The sequence below is a fragment of the Pongo abelii genome, chromosome 1 (assembly GCF_028885655.2).
Source record: "Pongo abelii isolate AG06213 chromosome 1, NHGRI_mPonAbe1-v2.0_pri, whole genome shotgun sequence".
Taxonomy (NCBI): Eukaryota; Metazoa; Chordata; class Mammalia; order Primates; family Hominidae; genus Pongo; species Pongo abelii.
This window is the reverse complement of record NC_071985.2, coordinates 178,993,914-179,021,276: the sequence shown is the minus strand read 5'-3', so window position 1 is coordinate 179,021,276 and position 27,363 is coordinate 178,993,914. Positions and strand designations below refer to the sequence as shown.

The following is a 27,363-nucleotide window of genomic DNA, read 5'->3' as shown; positions in this document are numbered from 1 at the left end:
TTGAATTGGCTGCCATTCCCAAAACGAGCTTTGGCGCCCGGTCCCTTTCGTTCCCAGTAGGCCCTGCGCGCGGCAACATGGCGGGGTCCTGGTGGAGGGCTTGAGGCTATCAGATCGGTATGGCATTGGCGTCCGGGCCCGCAAGGCGGGCGCTAGCTGGCTCCGGGCAGCTCGGCCTTGGGGGCTTCGGGGCTCCGAGACGCGGGGCGTATGAGTGGGGCGTGCGCTCCACGCAGAAGCCGAAGCCTCCTCCCCTGGATAGGGTGTACGAGATCCCTGGACTGGAGCCCATCACCTTTGCGGGGAAGATGCACTTCGTGCCCTGGCTGGCGCGGCCGATCTTTCCGCCCTGGGACCGCGGCTACAAGGACCCAAGGTTCTACCGCTCGCCCCCTCTTCACGAGCACCCGCTGTACAAAGACCAGGCCTGCTATATCTTTCACCACCGTTGCCGCCTTCTCGAGGGTGAGGCCCCAGGACGGGCGGCAAGGGACCGTGTTCCTCTAACCAGCACTGACCCCGACCCTCTGTGGCTTTGGGCAAGACATTGAAACTCTGTGGGTCTTGGTTTCTTCGTCTGCGAAATGGGGCCGTAGTGATTCCCATCTTCTGAGGGTTGTTAGAATTGGGTTGTAAGGAGCTGGGCCTCTGTGCGGGAGTAATGGAGAGTTTGCGTGTCAGCGTGAAAAGAGCTGCTTTCTAGGCCTAGCCCTGGCTGTCTCTCTTTGACTTTGGGCATATGGCTGGCCATCCTGGGCCTCTATTTCCTGGGAAGTGAATGGTTTTGACTGGACAGTCCACATTGACCTTTCCAGGTCTGACATTCTGGAGATTAACTGTACATTTTAAAAGTAGATGGAGAGAGTTTATAGTGGAGACAGCAGGATGTTTAATCTCCAGGCCTGTCACCTCTTAAGCCCATGTCTACTCCTCTGTCACTCTCACTAGGGACAGATCAAAATGACTTTGCCAAAACCAGCTTGTCTATCTAGAACAGTACCAGAAATTATTTTCCAGAGTCCATGGAGAAGCTTGTTTATCCCTTTCCCCATTCTTCCTTCTTCCTCAAATCAGGATAGGGATGGGGCAGGTCTTGAAAACAGAGTGGTTGAGGTAAGTGGAAACAGTATTTTCCAAGGAGTAATTAGGGGGGGAAAAAAAAAAAGGCAAATCTGGCAAGACTGGGGGACTAAGCCAGAGAATAAATCCTAGGTTTGAAAAAACTTAAGTCAATTGGCCAGCCTCTTAAGCTTCTCAATTCCATTCCTGAAAGCTGATTTTCAAGCCTTTATACACTTCCAGTGTCCTTACAAGGTACTGGGAAGGATCTCACAAGACTTGGCATCCTTGAGTGACCCTGGTAACAATACCAAGTGGATGAATGCATTAGCAGTATTTTAGACGTTAAGATTACATTCGTTTGCCTAGGCTGAAAATGTATTGTGTATCCTATGTTTTTGCTACTCACAGAGAGGTTCTGTAGGCTGTAATAAAACTCCGCAAGATACAGGGCTAGAGAAGCCATTTGGGGTAATGGAGAGAGGTGATGTTCTTTAGGGTAGACATACTCAGATTCTCCTCCTAGCCTTGTCACTTACAAGGTATGTGAGTTGGAGCAAATTCCTTAGTCTCTGAGTTTCATTTTTCATTTTATAAAATCCCATCTAACTGGCAGGTAAAGCTCCTGGCACAGGGTAGATGGTGACTTTCAGTAAATGGCAGCTCTAATTATCACCTATTTTTCATATGCAAATCATAAAGTCTTAATATTTTATCTATTGTCAAGTTTAAGGAACAGTGGCGGTGTCAGAACTAAAACTTAGTTTATCTGACTCCCAGTCCAGGGCTCTTTCTGCTGCACCACAAAATCCAGAAGTTACTTTTTTTTTTTTTTGAGACAGCATCTTGCTGTGTTGCCCAGGCCAGAGTACAGTGGCATGATCGTGCCTCACTGCAGCCTTGACCACCAAAGTTCAAGTGATCTCCCACCTCAGCTTCCTGAGTAGCTGGGACCACAGGCGCATGCCACCACTCCCGGCTAGTTTTTTAATTATTTGTGAAGAGGAGGTCTCACCATGTTGCGCAGGCTGGTCTCAAAATCCTGGACTCAAGTGATCCTCCTGCCTCGGCCTCCCAAAGTGCTGGGATTATAGGTGTGAGCCACTACCCCTGCCCAAAAGTTACATTTCTAAACATTTATATTTATATTTCTGGTGTGTTGTCTTATGGATCTTAAAGTGAAAAGTCTTATTGTACTTATTGCCTTTCATTTGTTACCACAAGAGAAATTGCCTGAGGGTGTCTCCCCCAATGTGTCTTAAGCTCCCTTCCATCCCAGACATTGTTTGTCTGCCTGTCTCTTTCTTTCCTTCCTTTCTCTCTGTCTCTCTCTCTTTCTTTTTTTTTCTTTCGACAGAATCTTGCTCTGTCACTCAGGCTGGAGTGCAGTGGCACAATCTCACTGCATCCTCTACCTCCCAGGCCTAATCTATCCTTCCACCTAAGCCTCCTAAGTAGCTGGGATTACAGGCACATGCCATCATGCCTGGCTAATTTTTTGTATTTCTTTTGTAGAGATGGGGTTACACCATGTTGGCCAGGCTGGTCTCAAAGCAATCTGCCTACTTCAGCCTCCCAGAGTGCTGAGGTTATAGGTGTGAGCCACCATGTCTGGCCCTGACACAATTTTCAAATGAAGATATGAACTTGAGTCAGAGAAGTGTTCTTCCAGCTGAGATGGGTAGTCTGCCAACCAAGGCAGCCACCAGCCTTCTGTTAATTTTTGGGCATGATTATAGAGAAGAATATAGTATTGACTTTTCATTTGAAAATAGAGGACTGGTGTGTTTACTTGATCCAGAACTTAGATACCTAGGTCTGTGCATGTTCCTCCCTTAGAGAAGCCAAATTTGGGGAAAGTGAAGCTAGGGAGGTCTTTGCCTGGCACCACAGTCCATCCCACCGAGAGTAGCTAAGTTTCTTTAATGTTTAAAGACTGTCAGGCTAAACTGAATCTATTTTAGTTTGCATATACACCATCTTTTATTTATTTATTTATTTTAGAGACAGGGTCTCACTCTGTCACCCAGGCTGGAGTGCAATGCTGTGATCACAGCTCACTGCAGCCTTGACCTCCTGGGCTCAAGTCATCCTCCCACCTCCTTAGTTACTGGGATTATAGGCATGAGCCACTGGGCCTGGCTATGTATATGCCATCTTTTCATGCAAAGTATTTTGGGCAGCTTATTTATAACACAACCAGATTAAATTAAAAAACAGGTGAGGGGATCAGTACAAAGGAAAAATAAAACATAATACAACAAAAATTCATTATGTGAGGTTTCTACTTCATTTACTTTTTTTTTTTTTTTTCTTTCTTTTTTGAGGTGGAGTCTTGCTCTGTTGCCCTAACTGGAGTGCAGTGGCGTGATCTTGGCTCACTGTAGCCTCTGCCTCCCAGGTTCAAGTGATTCTCCTGCCTCAGCCTCCCAGGTAGCTGGGACTACAGGCAAGCACCACCATACCGAGCTAATTTTTTTGTATTTTTGGTAGAGACGGGGTTTTACCATGTTGGCCAGGCTGGTCTCAAACTCCTGACCTCAAGTGATCTGCCCACCTCAGCCTCCCAAAGTGCTGGGATTACAGACGTGAGCCACCGTGCCTGGCCTAAGGTTCCCTACATTCTAAAGGGAAGCCCCAAACCTGGCTCTGAGCTTGCTAGCAATCAACAAATGGTACATAGCTAGGGTCAGCTAACTAGGTCAGCTGCTTGTTTTTATAAATGAAGTTTTATTGGAACAAAACCATGCACACTTGTTAATTATTGCCTATTGCTGCTTTTGTGCTCTAGCAGAGTTGAGTAGTTGTGAGAGAGACTGTGGCCCAGAAGCTGAAAATATTTACTATTTGGCCCTTTGAGAAAATGTTTGTTGACCTCTGGTATACAGAAAAATATTTTCAGTTACACAATTCACCATGTCTATAAGACAAAACAAGCCAGGCACAGTGGCTAATGCCTATAATCCCAGCACTTTGGGAGGCCTAGGCAGGCAGATTACTTCAGGTCAGGAGTTCAAGACCAGCCTGGACAACGTGGTGAAACCCTGTCTCTACTAAAAATACAAAAATTAGCTGGGTGCTGTGGTTTATGCTTGTAATCCAGCTACTTGAGAAGCTGAGGCAGGAGAATCGCTTGAACCTGGGAGGCGGAGGTTGTGGTCAGCCGAGATCATGCTGCTCAGTCATCATGTCACCCAGTCAGCCTGGGCGACAGAGTGAGACTTCATCTCAAAAAAAAAAAGACAAAACAGTTCTGTATCCAGGAAAAGCCCAACCTTTCTATACTAAGACCAGAGAGGTTCAGCTCCTTATAATATTCATGAAAATCCGAAAGTTATTCCCAGTTATTTCCAAAGGTTCCTTTCCCCTGAGAAGGCAGCATGGGCTTATGCCTAGACCCACACCTAATAAATGAGGTATATTTGGTAGACATAGGCTATATTTGATAGTTAGGGCTGGGGTGTGGGTTATTAGAAAGGATCTTAAATGAAAGGTTGGCATCCATCAATTTAGTACCATAGCCTAGGGTCTATCCACTGCTTGCAGGATTCAGCCATATTATCTCAGCTGTCTTAGCCACTGTTTGAATTCCTCTAGTGGCAGGTGCTCACCACCTCAGTCACCTATTAACCATCCTGAAGTAGGTGGTCATTCCTGAAGGTGAGCTGAAATCTGACTTTCTTAGCTTCTGCTCTTCACTTTTGGTTCTATCCCCTCAGGTGTCACAGAACAAATCCAGTTTGTCACTTGAGGCAGCCTTTTTACTAAGATGCTACCTGGCAGGTGTAAGCATCTCTTCCTGAATCCTTTTCTTTCTTTCTTTTTATGGCTGATTACCTCAAAGGTGTAAAGCAGGCCCTCTGGCTCACCAAGACCAAGTTAATAGAAGGCCTTCCCGAGAAAGTGCTTAGCCTTGTTGATGATCCAAGTAACCACATAGAGAACCAAGACGAGCACGTTCTGAATGTGATCTCTCACGCCCGTCTCTGGCAGACCACTGAGGAAATCCCCAAGAGAGAGACCTACTGGTAAGTTCCCCCAAGTTAAGAAGATTTCCTACTAATGGATCTTCGAGTCGACCTGTTGCTTTAAGTCCCCAAATGTCTCTTTTTGTCTTCAAGCCCGGTCATCATGGACAACCTAATAAAGCTGTGTAAATCTCAGATTCTTAAGCATCCTTCTCTGGCCAGGAGGATCTGTGTCCAAAACTCCACGTTTTCTGCTACCTGGAACCGAGGTTGGTCATCTTGTACACCAGAAAGCCTTGGTCTGTTTTTTTTTGCCTTTCTACTCTTAACCCTACCACCAGCTCCCATCCCCCTGCCCCCAAATACCTGTCCTCACTCCCATTATTCGTGGTCTCGTTTTGTAAGCTCAGACACACCCTCAGTATCATTAGCCATAGCCCAACCATTTTTGTTTTTAATCACTTTCTAAGACGTTAATTCAACCATTAACAATCAGCCATATCTATTGAGTGCTTAGGATGTGCTTGGAAAGTGCCTAAATGCTGAAGGTAAGGAAATTTATAATAAAGCACATGTAGCCTCCACCCTCACAATGCTCATATTCTATTGCAATAGTCTTCTTACCTCACTTACACCTCTCTAGTCTTCCAAATCCATTTTCAGCATGGCCTGCTAGAGTGATCTTTCTAAAGTGCAAGTCTTTATGTCCCTGCCCGGTTTCAGATCCTTTACTGTCTCCTAGTAGTGTAAACCGTTTATCGTGGGATACCAGCCCTCGTGATTTGGTCGCCACTTAGTCTTTCTAGTCTTATCTCCTCTCTACTGCCCCCCACCCCATCCCTAAATTAGCCACTTTCAGCTTTTTAGCATCAAGCTTTCACACCCATGTGCCTTTGCACATGCTGTGCATTCTGTCTGGAGTACTTTTGTTTGTTTGATTTTTATTTTTGTTTATTTATTTATTTATTTATTTTATTTATTAATTTTTTTGAGACGGAGTCTCGCTCTGTCACCCAGGCTGGAGGGCAGTGGCACAATCTTGGCTCACTGCAAGCTCCGCCTCCCGGGTTCACGCCATTCTTCTGCCTCAGCCTCCCGAGTAGCTGGGACTACAGGCGCCCGTCACCACGCCCGACTAATTTTTTGTATTTTTACACGGGGTTTTGTGTTTTTACACGGGGCTTCACCTTGTTAGCCAGGATGGTCTTGATCTCCTGACCTCGTGATCTGCCTGCCTCAGCCTCCCAAAGTGCTGAGATTACAGGTGTGAGCCACCGTGCCTGGCCTGTTTATTTTTTGAGACAGAGTCTTGCTGTGTCACCCAGGCTGGAATACAGTGGTGCGATCTCAGCTCACTGCAACCTCTGCCTCCTGGGTTCAAGCAATTCTTGTGCCTCAGCCTCCTGAGTAACTGGGATTATAGGCGTATGCCACCACACCTGGTTAATTTTTGTATTTTTAGTGGAGATGGGGTTTCACCATGTTGGCCAGGCTGGTCTTGAACTCCTGGCCTCAAGTGATCTGCCCATCTTGGCCTCCTAAAGTGCTGGGATTACAGACATGAGCCACCGCTCCCGACCTGGAATACTCTTTTCTGCTTTCTTTTCTTTTCTTTTTTTTTTTTTTTCCAGATGGAGTTTCGCTCTTGTTGCCTGGGCTGGAGTGCAATAGCATCACCTCAGCTCACTGCAACCTCCGCATCGTGGGTTCAAGCGATTCTCCTGCCTCAGCCTCTCAAGTAGCTGGGATTACAGGCACCCGCCACCACGCCCAGCTAATGTGTGTGTGTGTGTGTGTGTGTGTGTATTTTTAGTAGAGACGAGGTTTCACTGTTTTGGCCAGGCTGGTCTTGAACTCCTGACCTCTGGCAATCCACCCGCCTTGGCCTCCCAAACTGCTGGGAATACAGGCGTGAGCCACCACGCTTGGCCTGCTGCTTTCTTCATTTAACCAAATTCTCCTTATCTGCAAGACTTCACTCAAGCCCCCCTTCCCTGTGAATCCGGGCTGGGGTGTCTTTTCCTCCTCTGTGTTCTTTGTGCCCATTCTGCCATCATAGCACAGATTACACTGTACTGTCAGTATCTACTGTCAGTTCTGTCTACCCCACTCAACTGAACTCCTGATGGCTGGGACCATATCTTACTCACATTGTCCACAGTGTCCAACAGTTCATGGTACACAGTAGGTGCTGACTGAAGGGATGTGTAAATGCATATACCTACTGTTGGTGTTTCAGGCAGGGATGTTCAGAGAACACAGGTGTTCTAACTGGTGGAATCCTGGAGCAGGAAAACCAGCTATGGAATGATTTGGGATTTCAGGACATCTGCTTGGTCAGGATTTGTGTATAGACTTCCTGGCAAAGAGTCAGCTTTGCAGAGGTAATGACACCACTAAGGAAATTAGTGAACCTCATTAATAGAGGAGTACTTGGCCCATCATCAAGTATTACCTCTAATTAAACTGCCCCATTTGGAGCTGTCACTGGAGGAGGGATATGGAGGGAATTGAATCAGAAACCACACAAGAGTGGTCTGTGGGGAGAATGGAAAACCCAAGGTTAAGAGAGGTCCATGCACATTTATTTTTCTTGCAGATTATAAGTGAGGAAACAGGAAATACTTTAGAAAACTATTCTTGAGGTGTGACAGATCAGAGTTTATCCACCCACAGATGTAGTATCCCTTTCTTACCTGTCCAGTAAGGGAGGCCACATGCTAATTAATGACAGTGCTGTTGACCAAACCAACTTTTAGACATACAAGAAAACCGGCCTTGATCCATTACCATCACATTGTGGCTATTTCTGAAAACCCAAGCACCTTCTGAGAAAGATTTGCCTCCACGGGTACTCCTCAGGAGGCCATTCTCAAGGTGTTTTTCCAGGCACATTTTGTCTGGTGGTAGCATGTGACCTCCTGTGGGGACCTCTGTAAAGGGCATCTATGCATGTTCACAATGGCTGGCTTGCTGATGTGTCAAATGTGAGTTTGTTTTCCTCTTGCTGCCTGCGTCTGCATGTAGCATATATGCTAATCCAACTTCAGTGAGGCTGTTTGGCCAGGGTTTTCTCACTCTCAGTTGTTTAGGACAATCTGGCCTCTTTCCTAAGTTTAAGAATCTCCTCTGCCTTGGCTGAGTGCGGTGGCTCATTCCTGTAATCCCAGCACTTTGGGAGGCCAAGGTGGGTGGATCATGAGGTCAGGAGATCAAGACCATCCTGGCTAACATGGTGAAACCCCATCTCTACTAAAAATACAAAAACAAAAAAATTAGCCGGGCATGGTGGTGGGCACCCGTAGTCCCAGCTACTCGGGAGGCTGAGGCAGGAGAATAGCGTGAACCAGGGAGGCGGAGCTTGCAGTGAGCCGAGATTGCGCCACTGCACTCCAGCCTGGGCGACAGAGCAAGACTCCGTCTCAAAAAAAAAAAAAAAAAGAATCTCCTCTACCTCTAGTCTTAGTGCTCCTCTCTCTCTCCATCACTCCTTCCCTGCTGTATCCTACTCTAGTCACCTGGATTTCTCTCCCTAAATTCTGCCACGGAGTTGCCTGCACCTGTGCCTTTGTACATTATTCCTCTTTAACTAGAGTGCTTTTGCCCCTTTCTTTGCCTGGCAAGCTCTTACCCAGCGGTTTTCAACTAGGGACAGTTTTTCCCTCTGGAGGACATGTGGCAGTTTGTGGAGACGTCTTTGACATGATATGGATGGGGTGTGGGGAGATGGGATGGGGAGGGAGTGCAAATGGCATCTAGTAAGTAGAAGCCAGGATGCTGCTAAACATCCCACAGTACACAGGACATTCCCTCCCCCTACTCCGCCAAAGAGTTATCTGATCCAAACGTGAATAGTGCTGCAGTTGAGAATCTCTGCTCTTATCCATCCTTCCAGATGTCATTTTAAGGCATTGCTTCTTTCAGGGAGCTTCCCATTCCCAGAGAAGTTCAGTTTTCCCCACCTGTACAATTTTTGAATATGTTTCATCTTTTTCACTGTAGCACTCACTACCTGGTGGGCTCCTTGAGAGGAGAGAGTAACTCTCACGCATTTCTGGTTCCCCAGGTTACAGCAGGTGCTCAGGAAGATCTGGATGGGGCAGGCTTGGCTCCCCAGAGACCATCAGCCCTCAGGGTTTATTGGGAAGGGAACACAGGAAGAAGAGTGCATTGGTTCATCTCCTCTTAAGGATCCCAGGATTAACATCCTAACTCAAAGTTTTGTGTTCTGTGATTAGGCTGATCTAGAAATGCTATAAATGACTTGAGGCACATGGGAGGATGAAGGCTTTAGACTTTGCAGAATTGAGAAAGTCTTTAATTTCTTTTTTTTTTTTTTTTTAAGTTTTTTGAGACAGTTTCACTCTATTACCCAGGCTGGAGTTGAATAGCGTGATCTTGGCTCACTGCAACCTCTGCCTCCCAGGTTCTAGCTATTCTCGTGCTTCAGCCTCCCTAGTAGCTGGGATTATAGGCACGCACCACCACTCCTGGCTAATTTTTTTTTTTTTTTTTTTGAGACGGAGTCTCACTCTGTCACCCAGGCTGGAGTGCAGTGCCGTCATCTCGGCTCTCTGCAAGCTCCGCCTCCCGGGTTCACGCCATTCTCCCGCCTCAGCCTCCCGAGTAGCTGGGACTACAGGTGCCCGCCACCATGCCCAGCTAATTTTTTGTATTTTTAGTAGAGATGGGGTTTCACCGTGTTAGCCAGGATGGTCTTGATCTCCTGACCTCATGATCCACCCACCTCGGCCTCCCAAAGTGCTGGGATTACAGGCGTGAGCCACCGTGCCTGGCCAATTTTTTGTATTTTTTAGTAGGGATGGGGCTTTGTCATGTTGCCCAGGCTGACCTAGAACTCCTGGTTTCCAATGACCCACCTGCCTTGGCTTCCCAAAGTGCTGGGATTATAGGCATGAGCTACTGCGCCCAGCTGCGAAAGCCTTAAAGTACCAGGTTAGAGTAACCATTTTTCTCTCTTTTAGAGTCTCTTCTCCTTCAAGTCCGTGGTTCTGGTGGAGCCCGACTGAGCACTAAGGATCCTCTGCCCACCATCGCCTCCAGAGAGGAGGTTGAAGCTACTAAGAATCATGTTCTAGAGACCTTCTACCCCATATCACCCATCATCGATCTTCATGAATGCAATATTTATGATGTGAAAAATGACACAGGTAAGGATCAATGTCTTGGACTTTTAGGCAGTGTGGAGGAGAAGGACATGCTTTTTCTGGAGGGAAAGGATATGCTAAGAACTTGCTAGGTGCTAGGCACCTCACGTGTATTACCTATCTCTTAGGATCTTTGTGGCAGCCCCATGAGACAAGTACAATTATCTCCATTTCATAGGTAAAGAAACTGCAGCTCAGGGAGGTTAAGCGATTTTCTCAAAGGCTAACTTTACTTTTTACCTTGGAGAAGTAACTCTGTTACATCAGAGTGGCTTGAGGGGCTTTTTTTTTTTCTTCAAAAAACTGTATCACTGGACATTTGAGGGGCTTTTCACCAAGGCTTTTTATTCATAGGTCCCATGAAAGGCACCCATTTTCTGTTTACCTTGTAAACTCTGGCCAACCCCCTTTAGGAACTGAGGAAGCCCCATGGACATTGAATGGGGCCATTAATCCAAACTCCATCAGGCAAGGGACCACCATGTACTCAGTCAGACAGGACATCACAAGGGAGTGAGACTAGGCTGGCCCCCACTTCCTGCCGTCCACTGTGTCCTCATGGGCTGTAGCATCTTCCTCATAAACCCCTTCATTGTCACAACCACAACCTAGGTCAGTCTTTACTGTCCTTACCTAGCCTATTGCCACAGCCTCCCAGCTGGTCGGTCTGACCCCACACTGTTTTCTCTCTGGTCCATCTAGTTCATAATTCCAGAGTAGCTTTTCCCCAACACCACTTTCATCCCATCTGTCTTCATGCCCACCTCCCCGTGGCCTGTGGGGTAAAGTTGGAACTCCTTTGCTCATCATGAAAGGGGCTTCACATCTGGTCTCTGCCCCATCCCCAGCCTCATCTTTGCCTCCTCCCCCACCTGCCCTGTTTCTTGTGACTGTGCTAAATTCATCATGCCCTTTCTCACCTCCATGCCTTGTCACCTCCTCTCCCTCTGCTGAAGCTCTTGGCCATTCTTCCCTTTTGGTCTTCAGCTTGCTAACTTGTCATCTTTCACAGTTCATCTTAGGAATCACTTTCTCTCAGAAATGCTTTGGGATCTTCCAGTCTCATCAGGGTCCTTCTGACTGTCCTCCCACAGCCCCTAACTTACCTCACATCTTGACATGTCCCTCCATACAGGTATGGTCAGTTTTCCTGTCCATAACTAAACTGTGAGCTCCTCAAAGGCAGTGGCAAGCCCTGCTTGGCCTCCATTCCTGGTACCTGTCTTACAGCTTGGCACAGAGTGAGTTCTAGATATTTACCTGTGCCGAGTACCTGAGCAGGCTGAAGGACCAAACATGCAGGAGAGCCACGCCTCCTCTAGGCTTTTCAGAGCCTACATTATTTTCCCAGCCTCTTTCTTTCTTTTTTTTTTTTTCCTGAGACAGGGTCTCAGTCACTCAGGCTGGAGTGCAGTAGCACGATTGTTGCTCACTGCAGCCTTGACCTCCCAGGCTCAAGCAATCCTCCCACCTCAGCCTCCTGAGTTAGCTGGGACCACAGGCGTGTGCCACCACACCTGGCTAATTTTTGTATTCTTTTTAGAGATAGGGTCTTATTATGTTTCCTAGGCTGGTCTAAAACTCCTGGGCCCAAGCGATCTGCTCGCCTCAGCCTCCCAAAGTGCTGGGATTACTGGCGTGAGCCACCAGGCCCAGCCTTCCCAACCTCTTTCTTTCTTCTTTTCACCTATATTCAGTGATTCAGATCACTTATTCTAGAAGTTCCCAGCCTACTAAGAGTTACTCGTAGCCATGCGGGAGAAGAGAATCATGACTTGACAAGGTCATGGCTGAAAAGAACAAGTGCTAAACTTTGATTCTCAGCACCAGTGTTGTGTGGGTCAGTTGTGAATGATGAGGCAAGTCATTTGTCACTAATATTAAAGTAGTAAATTTTGCAGATGACTTGCTTTCTTTTGAATAATTACCACAGATTTCAAGTTCTCCTTCTCCTAACATCACTGTCATCTGTGTGCCAGAATGAGAGAGACAGGTGTGGAGTTAGAACTAGCTTGCAAGAAGCACCTGTAACAGGTTGGCAGGCATTTTCTGTGAAGAGTCAAATAGTAAATATTTTAGGTTTTATAGGCCACATATGGTCTCTGTCACAGCTACCCAATAGTCATACGTAAATGAGTGAGTGTGGTTGTGCTCCAGAGAAAATGTTACTTACAAAAATAGGTAGCAGGCCAGATTTGGCCAGCAAGCTGAAGCTTGCCAGCCCCTGAGCTATAGTGATAGTATCCACCTTTGTTGAGTCTCTGTGTAGCACCTGTCCCTGGGCTAAGGCGAGGTGACTTTCCTGAGGCTTTGTGGCAGGCTGATGAATCCTTTCCACCCCTCCACATAATTGTGTCTCTTGCAGGATTCCAGGAAGGCTATCCTTACCCCTATCCCCATACCCTGTACTTACTGGACAAAGCCAATTTACGACCACACCGCCTTCAACCAGATCAGCTGCGGGCCAAGATGATCCTGTTTGCTTTTGGCAGTGCCCTGGCTCAGGCCCGGCTCCTCTATGGGGTACGTATGTGGAGAAGACCACTGAGCTGCTTTACGTGGTGTTGGTCTCCTCCCTTAAGGTTATTGCTCAGAGGAAGAAAGGGGATATAGGGGAACTGATTCCTTGAGTGAGGAGTTTTAGGGAGGAGTACTTCAGCCCACCCTGTGGAGATGAGCCAACATCACTAGGGGGTGACTGCCTGTGCTTCACCTAAGTAGCTCACTTGATCACAGTAGCCCACATGTTTTACTGAAGTCCCCACTTTATAAGCTATGCCATAGAATTACAGGGAGGCCATGCAGCTTATCAGCATTACACAGCACTAAGTGATGGAGATAGGAATGCAGCTAGGTCTGCCCCACTCTGAAGTCTTCAGTTGTTTGTGCTGTAGCATGCTGCCTCTGTTCTGGTAGTGGCAGAAGTGGAGCACAGGCGGGAGGAAGTGGAGCAATAGAGATGGCCAAGCCCTGCCCACCAACTCAGGATGGGTGCTGGGGACCCAAGATACTCGTTGGTGTTAGCCCCTGATCCTGAGAGGAGGTTTCAGGGACCTAGATGGTATAGAATACAGACTAACTTGTCACAGAGAGCTGTCCCAAGATGGGGAAAGCCCGGCTCTGGGAGCAAAGGCCTCCAGGGAGGGGAGGGCTATATAGGAGTCCTCAAGCAGGCCTGGGACACCAGATCCCTGGTTTGGGGTGGGTTGGGGGGTAGTTCATGAGAGCCACTGCTAGACCCCCAGGTCTTGGTTAGAGCCTGAGTCTTTTCTAGAGGAGGAATGAGGAAAAGTACTGTTTCCCATCTTATCTGGCCTGGGGGAGTTGGAGAGCCATGGTTAGCCAAATGGATAGGGAGTGGAATGGGCCTTGCCCAGATTGAGCACCTGCTTGCATACCACACATTTATTTAGGGTTTTTATTAAAAAAAAAAAATCAGTGGTTTGTTCGTAAAATATAGTCTTGGATTAGCAGCAGGAGCATCATCTGGAAATTTGTTGAAAATGCATACTCTCAGACCTACACCAGACCTGCTGAATCAGAAACCCTGGGGTTGGGGCCCAGTGATCAGCATTTTAACAAGCCCCCCAGTTATGCTGCTACAAGCTCGAGTTTAAAAACCACTGAACTGGCCGGGCGCGGTGGCTCACGCCTGTAATCCCAGCAGTTTGGAGGCCGAGGTGGGAGGATCACTTGAGGCCAAGAGTTCGAGACCAGCCTGGCCAACATGGCAAAACCCCGTCTCCACTAAAAACACAAAGATTAGCTGGGTGTGGTGGCATGCACGTGTAATCTCAGCTGCTCGGGAGGCTGAGGCATGAATGTTGCTTTAACCCAGGAGGCGGAGGCTGCAGTGAGCTGAGATTGCACCACTACACTCCAGCCTGGGTGACAGAGTGAGACTGTGCCTCAAAGGAAAAAAAAAAAAAAGGAAAGACAACCACTGAACTGAAATTTCAGAACACGGCATTATTTAATCCTTGTAGTTTTTTAACCCCATGTGGCAGATGCTATTAGCTTCATTTTACAGATGGTGAAACTGAGGCTCAGGGAGGCTAAGGAACTTCCCCAAGGATACACAGCTAAGAAATTAGTAGCTGTCAGATCTTTATATGACCTTCTTGTATCTTTCCAATCCTAGGACAATTGTCTTTATTCCCATTCTCTGACTATATACTTCCTGAAGGCTCCGAAAGATTAGATAACTTGCCCAAGATCCCACAGCTAATGAGTGGGGAAGCAAAGCTTGGAACCATGATCTCTCCAGTTTTGAAGGATGTGCTACTCCCAACTCAGGCAGGAGCAGGAGGCAGAGATAGTCACAGCCCTGGTCCCAGGCCTGCAGACTCACTGTAGCCTCTGTGCCAGCTGTTGCCATCAGAGCCTGGGTAGCAGCGGTCCCACTAATTACCATCCAGTTGGGTAGGAGTGGAGGCCTCCTTCAGCCCCTCCAGGTAGAGATTATTCCTGGGGCTGTGAAGTTGAGCAATTATGGGAAGAGCCTGCATGTAAAAGGTAAAATTGCTGAGAAATGTATGTACTACCTGCAGTTTTATTGATCTGTAGAGGGAGATAAGAGTCAATACAGAATTCTCGGCCAACACTTACAGGTACTTTTCTTTTTATTTATTTTTCATGCAGCTAAGAACAGGTATTTCTAAGGCCAATAGCCCCAGGGTGGCCCACACTGAGGTCTGACATTAGGTATTCCTAATGCCAGATTCAGCCCCAGTGGGGTGAACACAGGCAGCATTTTTGAATCAAGGATGGCCTGCTTCATGGGGCCTGCCTGTTGGATCTTTGTTCAGTGAGTAGCAGTCACCAAACTGGATTGCTGCAAAATCTCAGCAGGTCACCATATGATTTATCTCCCAAACTGGGACACCATTGAGAATAATGAGGTGCCACTATTAGATACACTGGGACACCAGGATTAAACCAGAACAACAGGGCTTTCAGTGACTTAATAGTATGGAGTCTGATCCCCATGGGTGACCTGGAGCAAATTATACCACCTCTCTGAACCTCAGTTTCCTTATCTGTTAGTGGAAATATACTTCTAGATTTATGAGAGTAGAGGTGACCTGATGTAAAACTGGCAAGATGCCTGGCACCTGAGAGGCCTTCAGTAAATGATTTTAGGTATTACCACTATTACCAAGTGGCAGTAACTAGAAGAGATCAGTAGCAGGAGTTGACTGGTGAAATCCTGACGCTGGCATGGCTGGAGTGGATACTCCAGAAACATGGCCCATGCTGAGTTGCAGCGTAAGCATGAAGCCCAGTGAATGTGACTGCCGGGCCCTTAGAAGCAAGGCAGGGGTGTGGGGGAAGGGTGTGGTTTGGCATGAGCCTGTTTGGGTTCTACACCACCCATCTTTGTGACTTCAGGCAAGTCACTTTACCTCACTGAATCTCAGTTTCCTCATATGTCAAATGGGGTGAGAACTGAATGAGATTACATCTATCCATTGACCCTCCGGATTCACATTTGATAGCGATGTCACTGTGGTCCTCATCAAGTAACGCCAGGAGTTTGAGGGATTTCTGTCATTAACCCCCCAGTTGGCCTGCCTGAACTCTGGCTTGCCTGGAAATCGCCTCTCAGTGGCAGGAACTATTACTTTGATGTGCTCAAATAGAAGAGCAGGCACCCTGGGGCCATGAGGCACAGCCAGCCTGGGTGAAGGAAGGCCCGGCCCTGGACAGTGCCCTGAACTCCTCATTCTATTTTAATTGCCCCAAAGAGAAGCCATTCAGTGGACGTCGGTGGACGTTGTAAAGGGAAGAACTAGAAGCTGCCTGGGCCGTGCTATTCCTTACACTCCACAGCTTCTGATTTGTTTTCCTTGTCCACTTTTCCTCTCAGAATGATGCCAAGGTCTTGGAGCAGCCCGTGGTGGTGCAGAGCGTGGGCACGGATGGACGTGTCTTCCATTTCCTGGTGTTTCAACTGAATACCACAGACCTGGACTCTAACGAGGGTGTCAAGAATTTGGCCTGGGTGGACTCAGACCAGCTCCTCTATCAGCATTTTTGGTGTCTCCCAGTGATCAAAAAGAGAGTGGTTGTGGTAAGTTGAGCCATCTCCCGCCTGACCCAGGAAGGTCATGCCTCCTCCTACCTGGTGTGAGCCTCAGGTGGGATTGCCCGGGTGCTCTGTGAGGAGAGCCCTGGCCCTGGGGACTTCCCACCCAGGATCTCTGCCTGGAGGACTCCTTCAGTCCCGCCCCTACCTAAGGTCCTTCCCAGTGCTCCACTCCAGCTCCTGCTTCCCTTTGCACCCTCCAGCCAATCCAGCTCCTCGCAGCTCCCAAGGTGCTCTGCGGCTTCATTAGCTCTGGCCTTTGTAGGTGCTGCTCCTTTTGTCTGGGAGGCTTCTTGCCTTGTCCCCTCCCCATTACTCTTTGTCCGGCTATCCTCCACTTGTCCTTCCAGGTTTAGCATAAATGTTTCTTATTTTGGGAAACTTCTGACCACCACCGTCCCCATCCCAACCCTCACTTAAGTGCCTCAGGTGGGCTGCCCTGGCCTCCGTATTCTCCCATCACAGCACAATCACATTGCTGTGCGTAGAATCTCTTCACATGTTTTTTTTCCTCCACCAAACAGAACGCCAAGCTCCTAGGTCCTCGAGGGCAGGGTCTGGGGATGCATTCATTTTGTTTCATCCCATAGATACGGAGTTCCTCCTGTGGCACCATCGCTGCTGCACCCCACTGCTCAGTTGACAGGGTCCAGGCCTGCTCTCTGTGTAGTGGGCAGTAGCAGTATCTAAATAAATTCCTGATAGAGCATCAGGCAGTGATATGCACCCTGGAGAGACCTACAGCAGGGTCAGGGACTGCGAAAGTGGAGTGGGGGTACTGCCTGCTCTGGGACCAACTAGGTCCCACACAGGCCTGAGTATGGGCTTGCTAAATGGAGTCGCTGAGCCTTTGAACATTCTCAGCAGATCCGTTCTTGAACTGGTTCTCCAGCAGCTCTCAGTGCTGTTTCCACCTGAAATGCCTGCCGGGTCTGTGCCCTTTGCTTTGGCCCCAGACACCCTCAGTTCACCTGCATAGTCACACCAGCCACCTCCATGCTCTCTGCTCTTAGTCAGGTTTTCCCTCCTGACTCTGTGTCTTCAGGTTCTCTTCCCTCAGCCTCTCCCTTCCAGGATACTGACTCAGGGCTGGGCCTGTTGTGGTTTGGAGACAGCTTCTCCTCACTCTGCAGCCTCATCTCCTGCCGCTCCACCCCTCAGCATTTGCCCTGGGCTCCAGCCCGATCTTGCCCTTCCTGCCTTCATTTCTACTTCTTCTATTGCATGTGCTGGGCTTTCTGAAGTCTCCTTCCTTTTCTTTTTCTTTCTGCCCCATTCTGCTCACCCTTCCATGTATAAATGTCGGCAAGTTAGTCATTTCTTCCTGCTTTCTTGTTTTTCCTACTTCTGCAGTGGGGTCTGTCTCCTTTCATTTTCACTATTTGAACAGCTGACTGTAAGCTCCTTGAGGACAGGAACCAGAGTCAAGTTACTGCTGTGTCTGTTTCCAGCACAGGATATAAGCCCAGTAGAAAGAAAGCAGGTGCCCAATAAATGTGTGTGGAATGGATGAGGGATGATTGTCGCTGGGATTAGAGAGGGCAACAGCCCATTTCAACCACCATTCCTGTGGTTGAAGTGAGAGGGCCTCAGGAGCAGAGCAGCGTCAACAGTTGTTTTGGCTGAAGGGGGCTGGGAATGCTTCCTGTCCTCCCAGCCTGCAGCCCCTCAACGCCCCTTCTTAGTCCGAGAGAGAGAGAGATGATGTCAGAAAAAGAAAGTTACTGTCCAGGCACTGAAGATTTACTTCAATCTAATCTTTGTTTTAATTGCTGCCGTTAAACCTAGTAGCAGGATCCTAATGGACTGTGTTCTTTCCAGGAACCTGTTGGGCCAGTTGGTTTCAAGCCAGAGACATTCAGAAAGTTTTTAGCTCTATATTTACACGGTGCTGTGTGAGCGGAGGACCCCTCTGAATCCTGAAACCCCCCTTGCCTCTCTTCCACGGAAGAGGGCCTGGGCCCCGTGGAGCCTCAGTGCCCGTTTGGCCTGCTGCTCTCACTGACAATAAAGAGCCCTTGCGTTGCACTGAAGCCTGTGTTTGGTATGAGGGTGCCATCGGGAAGGGCGCCCACACAAGTCCAAGCCCTGGAGCCTGACCTGCCCCAGCTGAAGCCCAGCTCTGCCCTTGACCCATGTTGTCATCTTAGATAAGGATCTTCATCTGTCGCTTTCCATTTCTTCATCTGAAACCTGGGGCTAATGTGACTTACCTGGTGTTGAAGACTCTGGGTTGTGTGTGTAGTGTCTGCCACATGGCAGATACGCTGATGGTCACTAGGTTCTTATGGCATTATTTAAATTGTGGACACATTCCACAATGACTGCAGAAAATCTCGCTAGAATATTTATTGTAGATTTCTCCCTCGTATCCTGGTTAATGGGGCGAGTACACCCCTGGTTCAGCTGGTCTATGTTTGTCCAAATAATGTCAAGTCCTGATCTGTGCCAGATACTGCTGCCATGCCAAGCACCTGATACATAGCATATTTAATCTCCACACACCCCTTACAAGGTAAATGTCATTTCCATATTCAAGAAAAATATTGCATGCCTAGCATGTGCCATGCACTGTTCTGGGCCCTAAGAAGAAAACACGGATAATTTAAGGAATTTGCCCAAGGTCACCCACCTGGTGCTATAGGTCAGCTTCCCGAGGAAATGCTTAGAGACTTTTATTTGGGGAGAACCTTTAGGACAAGAACCTGTGGAGAGCAAAGGCAGCAGCAGGTGGGGGTGGCGGGCCCAAGCTCAGTGTGGCTGCATCTGAGGCCTCACCCAGTTCATGGGCACTCTGGAGCCAGAGGCAAGGGAGTTGAGCCTTCTACAAACACCACTGGCCTGGCACCAGCCATTGGATATGTGCTGCTTCCCGACAGCGGGTGGGACCTTGGGCGAGGTGGCTTTGTTGGTCTGTAATTCCTGCTGAGGGACTGCTGAGAGCAGTTAGTGTGGGAACTTCCAGCAGCTGGAGGAGCTCTCACCTAGGTAGTGGCAAAGTGGCGTCCAGCCTGTGTCTCTGCCTCCCAGGCTTGGGCTCTTTCCACTTGAAAGCTTACCTTTTAGGCTTGAGGGATTAGCAGGAAAAGCAGCAAGGCACAGAGGACCATGGGGACGGGAAGTGACTGGAAGTGGGGAGGCCGGAGGCTTGGCTGGGGCTGGAGTGGCCAGCTCGGGAGGGGCGTGAACACCAAGCACCTCGCCTCCTAGGGCAGCTGACCTGGGGCTCCGGGGACTCTGAGCCCTGCTGCCCATTTTACTTTTTATTTTACAGACAGGAAACAATTATACATAAATGATAAAAGTTCAGAGTTCAGGGAAAGATAAGTCGACCCACCCAAGGTGGTCCCTAGCTAGTCCTTTTCCCTAAGGTTAACAGAGCTTCGAGTTTCTTCCATGCTGTTGGTGAAAATGTGTACGTATCATAAGAACACACATATGTACATGACTGAAGAGTCATCCTATTTACAGCCTGTTCTGCACTTCCTTTTTTACCTGATGTCTCTGGATCGTAGGCTCTTGCCACATCACCACGTAGGATCTCTTCGTTCTTTTGAGCAGCCACATTAGTATCTGTTGATGGCAGTCCGGGTTGTTTCCAGTTGTTAATAGAAATAATGCTGCAGTGAGCATCCTCGTTCATGTATCTTAGAGTAGTTTTGCCAGCAGAGCCATCGGGTAAGTTTCTAGCAGTGGAATTGCGAGTCAAACTTTTTTTTTTTTTTTAAACAACACTGTTGGGAGTACAGAGGAGGAGCTGGTGGGATGGCGGTAGGGAGTCCAGCTGGAGGCCACTGCGGGGATCCTGGGGCAAGTGGTGGTGATGGCTTGGCGTGATCCTGAGCAGGCTGAAGCCCCTGGAGACTGCTTGGAGAGGAAGGAGGGTGAGGTGAACTTGAGCCCTGAGCGAGTGGGACAGAGGCTCTGAGTAAGCGGACCATCAGCAGATGACCTTGTAGCTTGAGGACTGCCTGGAAGGGGGTCAGGGTTGCTGGGCAGGCCTGGGCAGCCTGTCCTCCCAACCCACCCTGAATGAGAAGAGCTCAGATGCCAGCCTTAGTGCTAAGTTGTGGAGCCTGGAGCCCAACTGCACTTTTGTGTCGAGGGAGCTGCAAAGTACAGCTGATCTGCAAAGTGGGGCAGGCAGGACTGGCGGTTTTTTTATTGTCCCCATAGAGATGAGGAAACAGGCTTAGAGATCACATGATGCAGTGTGACGCGCTGGGAAGCTCGTGTGTCATGACAGCTGCCCCCTCCACAGACAGGTCCTTGCTTCTCCAAATCCCAAATGTACCAGCTTCGTCCCCACTCCCTCATTCAACGCAGGAGAGGAAGTGATGCAGCGGAACCTGAGGGCCTCAGCCAGCCTCCCGCCCAGTACAGGCTCCCCAGCCAGTGAGCTGGTGAAGGAGCAGGAGCATGCTGCAGGGAGAGTGCTGCGCTGGGTCATGCTGGATAGCGAAACCCCACGAGAGGAACTTCCAGCAGCAGTCTTTTGGAAATGAAATGGTGACATTCCCATTGTGAACATATTTTTCACTGTCTCATATATTTAAGTTCCTGGCTGATCCACTCAAAAGTTCTTCAGTTCATTTCCAGCAAGCTTCAGTGGCAAGGGAATTCTAATTTGGCCTGGGGGAAAGCCACTTTTCCCCTCCTGTATTCCAGCTGCCCTGTCAGATCCTCCGCCTCCTCGCTGGCAAAATGGGGATACAGCACCTCCCTTCCAGGTTTCCCCACCTTTGGATCAAATAGGCTTCATTCGACAAGGTTTCAGGTCGATGGGTTTGGAGTTCTCAAAAGCCAGGTGGAAAGGTGGGCTTGCTTGAGGGGACCTCACTTTAGGCTGCTCTCTGTTCTCTCCCAAGGCTGGCTCATGCTGGACCTGGGGCAAGTGTTAGGCAGAGGCTCTGTGACAACCCACAGGAGCAGGACAGGATCCTCGGGCTTTAGACAGCATCTCCCTGGTTCCTCTTTTGCTGTGGGTGAAAGTCTCAGAAAGCATGCAGGTGACCCGATTGTCTTGACTGTCTTTAACATGGACACTCAGATGTCCATGACCCACAAGGCCCACCTGCTTCACTGCTGGAAGACCCCCAGTCCAGGGACCCTCTCCCCCTCAGAATACATCTCCTCATATCCAAAGACTGCATCCAGGGAGTGGGCTTGCTGCCCAGGGCAGGACCTCCAACCCTTAGAGGCCAGCCTGTCAGAGCAACATGGCCCCTGCCATGTTCACTCTCACACACCCATGCACAGGCATACATGCGCACACACGTATACACACACACCACACACTCAAGACATGTGCACACACACACACACGTGTGCACATGAGACCCATGGGGCTCCTCCTCCCCAGCTAGGCCAATGATGGAACCCAAGAATAGGTCCAGACTGGAGATTGAGCCCTGAGGTCCCTCACCGTAGACCTCCTCTAGGGGCAGCCCATTTAATAAGCACCTACTGTGTACCAGGTGTTGTGCTGGGAGTGAGAGTTACAGAATGAGAGAGACGTGGTCCCCGCCCTCTGGGAGCTCCTGGGGTACTGGGTGGACACGGCCAGAGTAGTCTCCTTTGGATTGGCAGTAGCAGGTACCCACAAAGGCCATCTCCTTCCCCACACCTGGACACCTACCCACCCACAGGTGACAGCATGCCATAGGGAGGGGTGCCAGTGCCACTGAGCACATTCTGGGGCTACTACTCAACAACATCGTTATTCCAAGAGCACTCATCGAGCACCTGCTGGGCACCAGGACCTGTGCTGGCAATTCTCGGGACAAAGAGGGCTCTTACATGGTCCTTGGCTTAGAGGAGCTCCCAGCCTGATGGGGGAGGCATACACTGAACCAGGCTGTGGGGACCCAGGGAGAGAGCTACCCCAGCCTGGAAGGCTTCCAGGAGGAGGGGCCATCTGAGCTAGGTTCCGAAGGGCAAGTGGGAAGGAGGAGGGGCCGGCAGGAACAAAGGCCCTGGCTGGGCAGACATCCACAGGGTACTGCAAAGTTGGAGGTGAAGTGCTGAGGGGCAAGGAAAAGCAGGAGTGCGCATGGCCCTTCCATGCCCTGCAGCTGTCTGGAAGCTGTGAGGAGCGTGGACTTGGTCCCAGAGTCACGGTGGGCGTGGCCACCTGGGTTCCCCACTAGCAAGAAGCCCTCTTCTCTCTGCACCCCTTTTCTTCTCATGGTCACCAGGGCATCTCGCTCTCCTGGTCTTCTACTCACTGCTCTGCCGCCTTTGTGGGTCCCTCCTGTTCCCCAGATCTCAGGGCCCAGTCCTTCGGCCTCTTCTCCATTCATTCCCTAGATGATTTCAGCCAGTCTTGTGGCTTTAAAGACCCTCTAAATGGCAACAGCTCCCATGGTATGTCTGTAGTTCAGACCTGCCTACTTGATGTCTTTACTGGATATCAATCAGCATCTCAACAGAGCTCTTCCTGCAGCCTGCCCCACCTCTACAAATGGCATCTCTGTCCTTCCATGTCTGTTCACTACTGTATTCCTAGTGCCAGAACAACCCCTGGCATAAAAGGGGTGCTCAGCAAACACATGAGTGGATGGATGGAAAGAAGGAAGTCTACGGAGGCTCAAAGTGAGATGGTCTTTGTGGCATTGGAGGGCTGACATGGAGGCAGGAAACCAAGGGCGTGGCTGAATTCCAGAAACCAGATGACAGGTTCTGCGGCTCCGCAGGCACCCTGGGAAGAGAGAGGATAGAACAGAACCTCTGCCTTTCAGCACCCACCCTCGTTGGTCTGATCTTTTACATCCAACCCGCAGCCCCAACTCCAGGCCCCCAGTGCTTGTACCCAGTGAGCCCAGGGCTGGGCAGAGCAAGGCTCATCTGCCTGTAACCCCACCCTGCCCAGCCACTCTGCCCAAGTCCAGGGGAGCCCCATGGCCTGAACTCCAAGAGGCCCAGCTCCCCTCAGTTCAGGGTCGGAGCCCCCCGGGGGACCCCAGGTATGTTCTGGGCTCAATCTCCTGGAGTCTGTGGAATCTGGGAACACAGCCCACCACTTCATGGGACAGCCGAGACTGGGGCGGGGGATTCCTCAGGTCACCAGGGAGCCAGACTGAGCAGCCTTCTTACCCCCAGCTAGAACCCTGCTCTGGCCTAGCGCCTTAGTGGCTATGCCGCTGCTGGTGTCAGCGACTTGCCTTAAATTTCTTTCCTGGCTCTGGGGCAGGGGGCAGTGGAGATGCCCAGCAGGGAGGCAGGTGCGGGGTCCTGTCTCAGGCCTGGTCCTAGCTCTGGTCCCCCAGGCTGGCCGAACCCTAGAGTCGAGTGCCTGTGGACAGTGATGACTCCAGCAGGAAAGCTGTGGTCCGGCCCCCGACTCCGGCACCTCTCAGTGATGGGCCGAAGCCCTATTTTGTGGAAGGACTGGCATGATGCTCCCTTTTCTCCTGCTCATTTCAGTATCTTTCCACTGGCTCATGCAGAGCTCTGGCCTGGCCCCAGGCAGTGATGAAAATGCTTAGTGAACAAGAACCAGTTCTTTGCTCAGAGATCTGCCCCTGAGGAAGGCCAACCAACCTGCACCAGGGCCATTTGTGTTGTGAAGGCAACTGCCGGGCTGCCGAGGGGCCCCAGGCTGAGGGGTAGCACAGCACACAGCAGGCGCTCTTCCCAGGCTGGGCCCCGTGACCTGCCTTCCTCCAGCTAGGCACCCCGCTCCCATGGCTTGTCTGTGCCTGACTCCTGCTCCAAGGAGCACAGGTATCGGATGGATATCCCATCTTCCCAACCTCCTTTCCCCAGCCCTGGGTCAGCACCATTGATACAGGTTAGTCGCAGCCTCAGTCTCTTCATCTCTCCAATGGAGATGCTTTTCCAATAGTTCAAAGGTGTCTGTGCTCAGCAAAAGCCTAGGAAACCTTGTTCCAACGTGAAGAGGGAAGGACCAGATGGAATCTTCTAGATCCTCCCAGCTACTCCCCAACACACCCATTTGGACTCTCCCCACGAGTAACATCACTTGTAGCGAACACATGCTGCTCTTAGTCCATGCACGGCACTGTTCTAAGCACTTCACGGTGCTACCCTCCTCAGAGCCCATGAGGCAGCCAACCCGCCATCCCCCATTTTGCAGATGAGAGAACTGAGAACAGAATTATCAACTAATTTGCCCACGGCCACAAAGCAAGTTGCAGCAAACAAGATTTAAACCTGGGAATTTGCTATCCGGTCCCCTAAGGGCCTTATAAACATGGGCTGAGCCTGCCCTTTGCTTGGACCCTCTGTCTCCCACCCACCCACCCCGGCATCCGCTCCTGCTACAAGCCTAGAATGAGGTCCCCAGAGCTCCAGGGAAGTAGAAAGTTCTTTCTAGTCGTGCAAGTCAGCATCCATAGCAGCTTACCTCACCCTAGCCCTCAGCATTTCTTGCCTAAATGTCTTCTGGGAATGCCTCTCTCCGTATCTTGCCAGCCCCACCTGATTCATCTCCCAGGAGACCACCAGCATACACTTTCCAAAATTTAAGTAGACTGCACTACTCTCAAAACCCTTCAAGGGCTCCCAGTACCTTGGAGGTTTAGGGAAAAAAAAAAAAATCAACCTCCCTGTGCCCCCGACAGTCGCCAACAGCAGGCACTTGAGGCTGGGGACCTAGGGTGAAGCCAGTCCCACCTGAGGGGAGAAAGCAGGGAGTGGCTGTGGCCCTCCTGGCCGATAGCGACTCCCCATAGAAAACAGAGGGCACCAGGAGGAACCTTTTTCTGCTTCCAGAAAAATAAAAGACATTCCAGCGACCCAAAATGTGTTTGCAAGACAAGAAATGGAAAATGGCTTTTAGATGGCCCCCAAATACTTAAAGTGAGATGGATACCTTCCCTCCCAACCCACCTTCCGCCAAGGCCATCGCGACTCCACAAGAACAAACTCGCAGGCCCAGGAAAAGAAGGCAGACGCCTCAAACACAAAACATCTTGTTACGCACCAGGAACAAAAACTGTGCCCAAGAAGTCACCTTGCATTTTGTAATCAGTGTAATAAACTCCAACCCACATTCCCCAAACATGTCAGGAAGGGCTGCGGAAAAAAGATGTCCCTTTAATAAAACGTTATCAACATATATCGTACACAAACTACAATGTATCATAATTACTTTTTTTTTTCCTCTCTTAATTCAGAACCAGACTACAAGGTAAGAAAAAACACAGAAACAGCTACAATGTTCCCAATAATCCGCACAAAGTCTTTTTTCAGGCAGATGATATCTCACATAATATGATATACATGGATCAGAAAGGGAGGGAGTAAAACAAAGACCAGCTACAGGGGAGGGAGGAAGGAGAAGGGCATGTCAATGTACAAAGAATTCGGGTGTCTTCCAGGGCAAGACACAAAGGTTTCCGTGGGGTGATGAGGTGAGCGGGGCCATGAGCACCCTCCCGGGAGGGGACAGGCTCCACTGTCGGGCTTGTTGGTTTTTGAAAGTAAAAACAGGACCGGAGCCAGCACGTCTGTTTGGTTGTCGGTGTCCCCCCACCCCCCACAGCTGCTCCAAAGTCTTTCCATCCAGTCCCAAGCATATACAGAGCAATTCTGGTCAGTATCCCATCTTTGAGAAAGGACGAATAAAGAGAAAAAACAAAGAAAACCGGAACTCCAGCCCCCCAGCCGGTGCACACGATGACGCTGATGCGAGGATCTCGGGACCAGAACGCGGAAGTCACTGTTTCCATGTCCCAGGTCATAGCCATCCTGTCAGTGGCAGCCTCTCCCACTCTGCGCCAGGCCACCACCCAGCTGGCAGGATTCTCACTGGGAAGACTGGGGTGGGGGCAGAGGAGGGGCTGGAGAGGCAGGGAGGCCAACACGGGAGGGAGGTCCAGGAGAGGAGGAGGAAGGTGTCCTGGGAACAGTGCATGCCACCGGGTCACGGCGACGGTCTGGGCTGTGGTGGAATCCTTAAAGGGGTCGGTGGTCCGGCCCCTCTGGCCACAGGATGAGGGTGCTGGGTTCTGGGGTCCAAGCGTGCCGCTGCCGTTGCCATGGAAATCAAGCTAGAACAAACGCGTTCCCGCTCCTCCCCTGCCTGTTGCACAAACCAAAACCCCAAGTGGAAAACGGTGACTGCCTTTTCTTTCCAAAAAAGGCCTTCTGAAAGAAACCACCGATTGTAAACTGTCCAGTTTATTATTATTATTTTTGATGGCTACAGACAATGTGGGCTCTCACACCTAGACTAGCTTTTCTGGTGGAAGGGCTTGGGCACAGACAGACAGCAGGGCTTCTGGTTTTCCTTTTTTTCCTTTTTCCTTTTTTTTTTTTTTTTAAGAAGAAAGCATAGAGGTTGATTGGGGTGGGGGGCTTGCTAGAAGCTTCCATTTAAAAAAATTTTCCCCCAAAAAACCCCCCTGAAAACAAATAAAAAAATCCCAACAACGGTAAAACCCCAAACAAAAAACAACAAAAAAGTGTCATGTACAGAAAAGGTCCTTTGGGGAAAGGGCAAAGGGTGGGATTTTTCTGGTCACTGACTTGAAATACATTTTTGAGAGTTTTGTCCTTCATGTTTTATGGAATAAAAAGTTTGGCCTTTTTATTGCATGAAACTAAAATTGGGAAAGGTAGGGGGTGTGGATGGGGTGGGAGGGGGTTGAGGGGAGCAGGGAGATGCCCTCCCCACCAGCTCCTGGGTAATGACACCTCACTTCTTGCATAATTTCTGGCATCTTCCCGCCTGCAATGCCCGCTCTCTCAGCGTCTCGGAGAAGGGGGGATCACACACTCATCGTCATGCTTGGAGAATACTGGAAAGGAGAAGCAGAGAATGGGGGGATGAGGATTGTGGGGAGGCCGCTGACACACCGAGGTGCCAAGAGCCTGGTGTGACTGCACAGAACTGAGCAGGGCTCATTTGGGGCTCTCGTTGAGCTGAGGGGCACATGGTGGCATGGAGTCGGCAGGGGGCCGGTAGGGCAGGATAAGGGCCAGGAGGCGGGAGCTAAGAGCCACTTCTCAGTGCCAGCCTGCCCTTCTGTTGGGAACTGAGGCAGCTGACGGCGCCTCCCCTGCTCCTGCTCCTGTCTGAGTCATCCTCCTCTCTCCAAGGGCAGTCACAGCC

General features: G+C 49.8%; 2 protein-coding genes across 16 annotated transcripts in view; one reads left to right on the top strand and one right to left on the bottom strand.

The window, feature by feature from the left end:
* Positions 1-11: 11 nt before the first annotated feature.
* Positions 12-26,570, top strand: MRPL37 (mitochondrial ribosomal protein L37). 3 transcript variants are annotated; one of them, XM_024246594.3, is made up of 7 exons: positions 12-465; positions 4,904-5,087; positions 5,181-5,296; positions 10,013-10,198; positions 12,561-12,718; positions 16,065-16,268; positions 18,105-18,316. In XM_024246594.3, the coding sequence occupies exons 1-7, from the start codon at positions 120-122 to the stop codon at positions 18,180-18,182; spliced, it is 1,272 nt and encodes a 423-aa protein (XP_024102362.2). In that variant the 5' UTR covers positions 12-119; the 3' UTR covers positions 18,183-18,316. The 3 variants fall into 3 exon arrangements, with proteins under 3 accessions (XP_024102362.2, XP_024102363.2, XP_054390350.1); XM_024246595.2 differs by lacking the exon at positions 18,105-18,316 and adding an exon at positions 25,020-26,570 and having other exon boundaries at positions 46-465; XM_054534375.2 differs by lacking the exons at positions 4,904-5,087; positions 5,181-5,296 and having other exon boundaries at positions 48-465.
* The window catches only part of SSBP3 (single stranded DNA binding protein 3), a 177,928-nt gene continuing 175,888 nt past the window's right edge, over positions 25,324-27,363 (bottom strand). For all 13 annotated transcript variants that reach the window (XM_054534388.2, XM_054534400.2, XM_024246597.3 and 10 more), the window contains one exon: positions 25,324-27,049. In XM_054534388.2, the coding sequence (XP_054390363.1) occupies positions 27,020-27,049 (30 nt within the window). In that variant the 3' untranslated portion in view covers positions 25,324-27,019. The remainder of the gene's footprint in view (positions 27,050-27,363) is intronic.

What these genes read in the sequence shown, in the direction of transcription:
- MRPL37 (XM_024246595.2), top strand. Translation starts at nt 120, where the DNA reads ATGGCATTGGCGTCCGGGCCCGCAAGGCGGGCGCTAGCTGGCTCCGGG. An exon ending in CCGTTGCCGCCTTCTCGAGG is followed by an intron (nt 466 to 4,903) that starts GTGAGGCCCCAG and finishes ATTACCTCAAAG; the next exon opens with GTGTAAAGCAGGCCCTCTGG. An exon ending in TGATGTGAAAAATGACACAG is followed by an intron (nt 10,199 to 12,560) that starts GTAAGGATCAAT and finishes TGTCTCTTGCAG; the next exon opens with GATTCCAGGAAGGCTATCCT.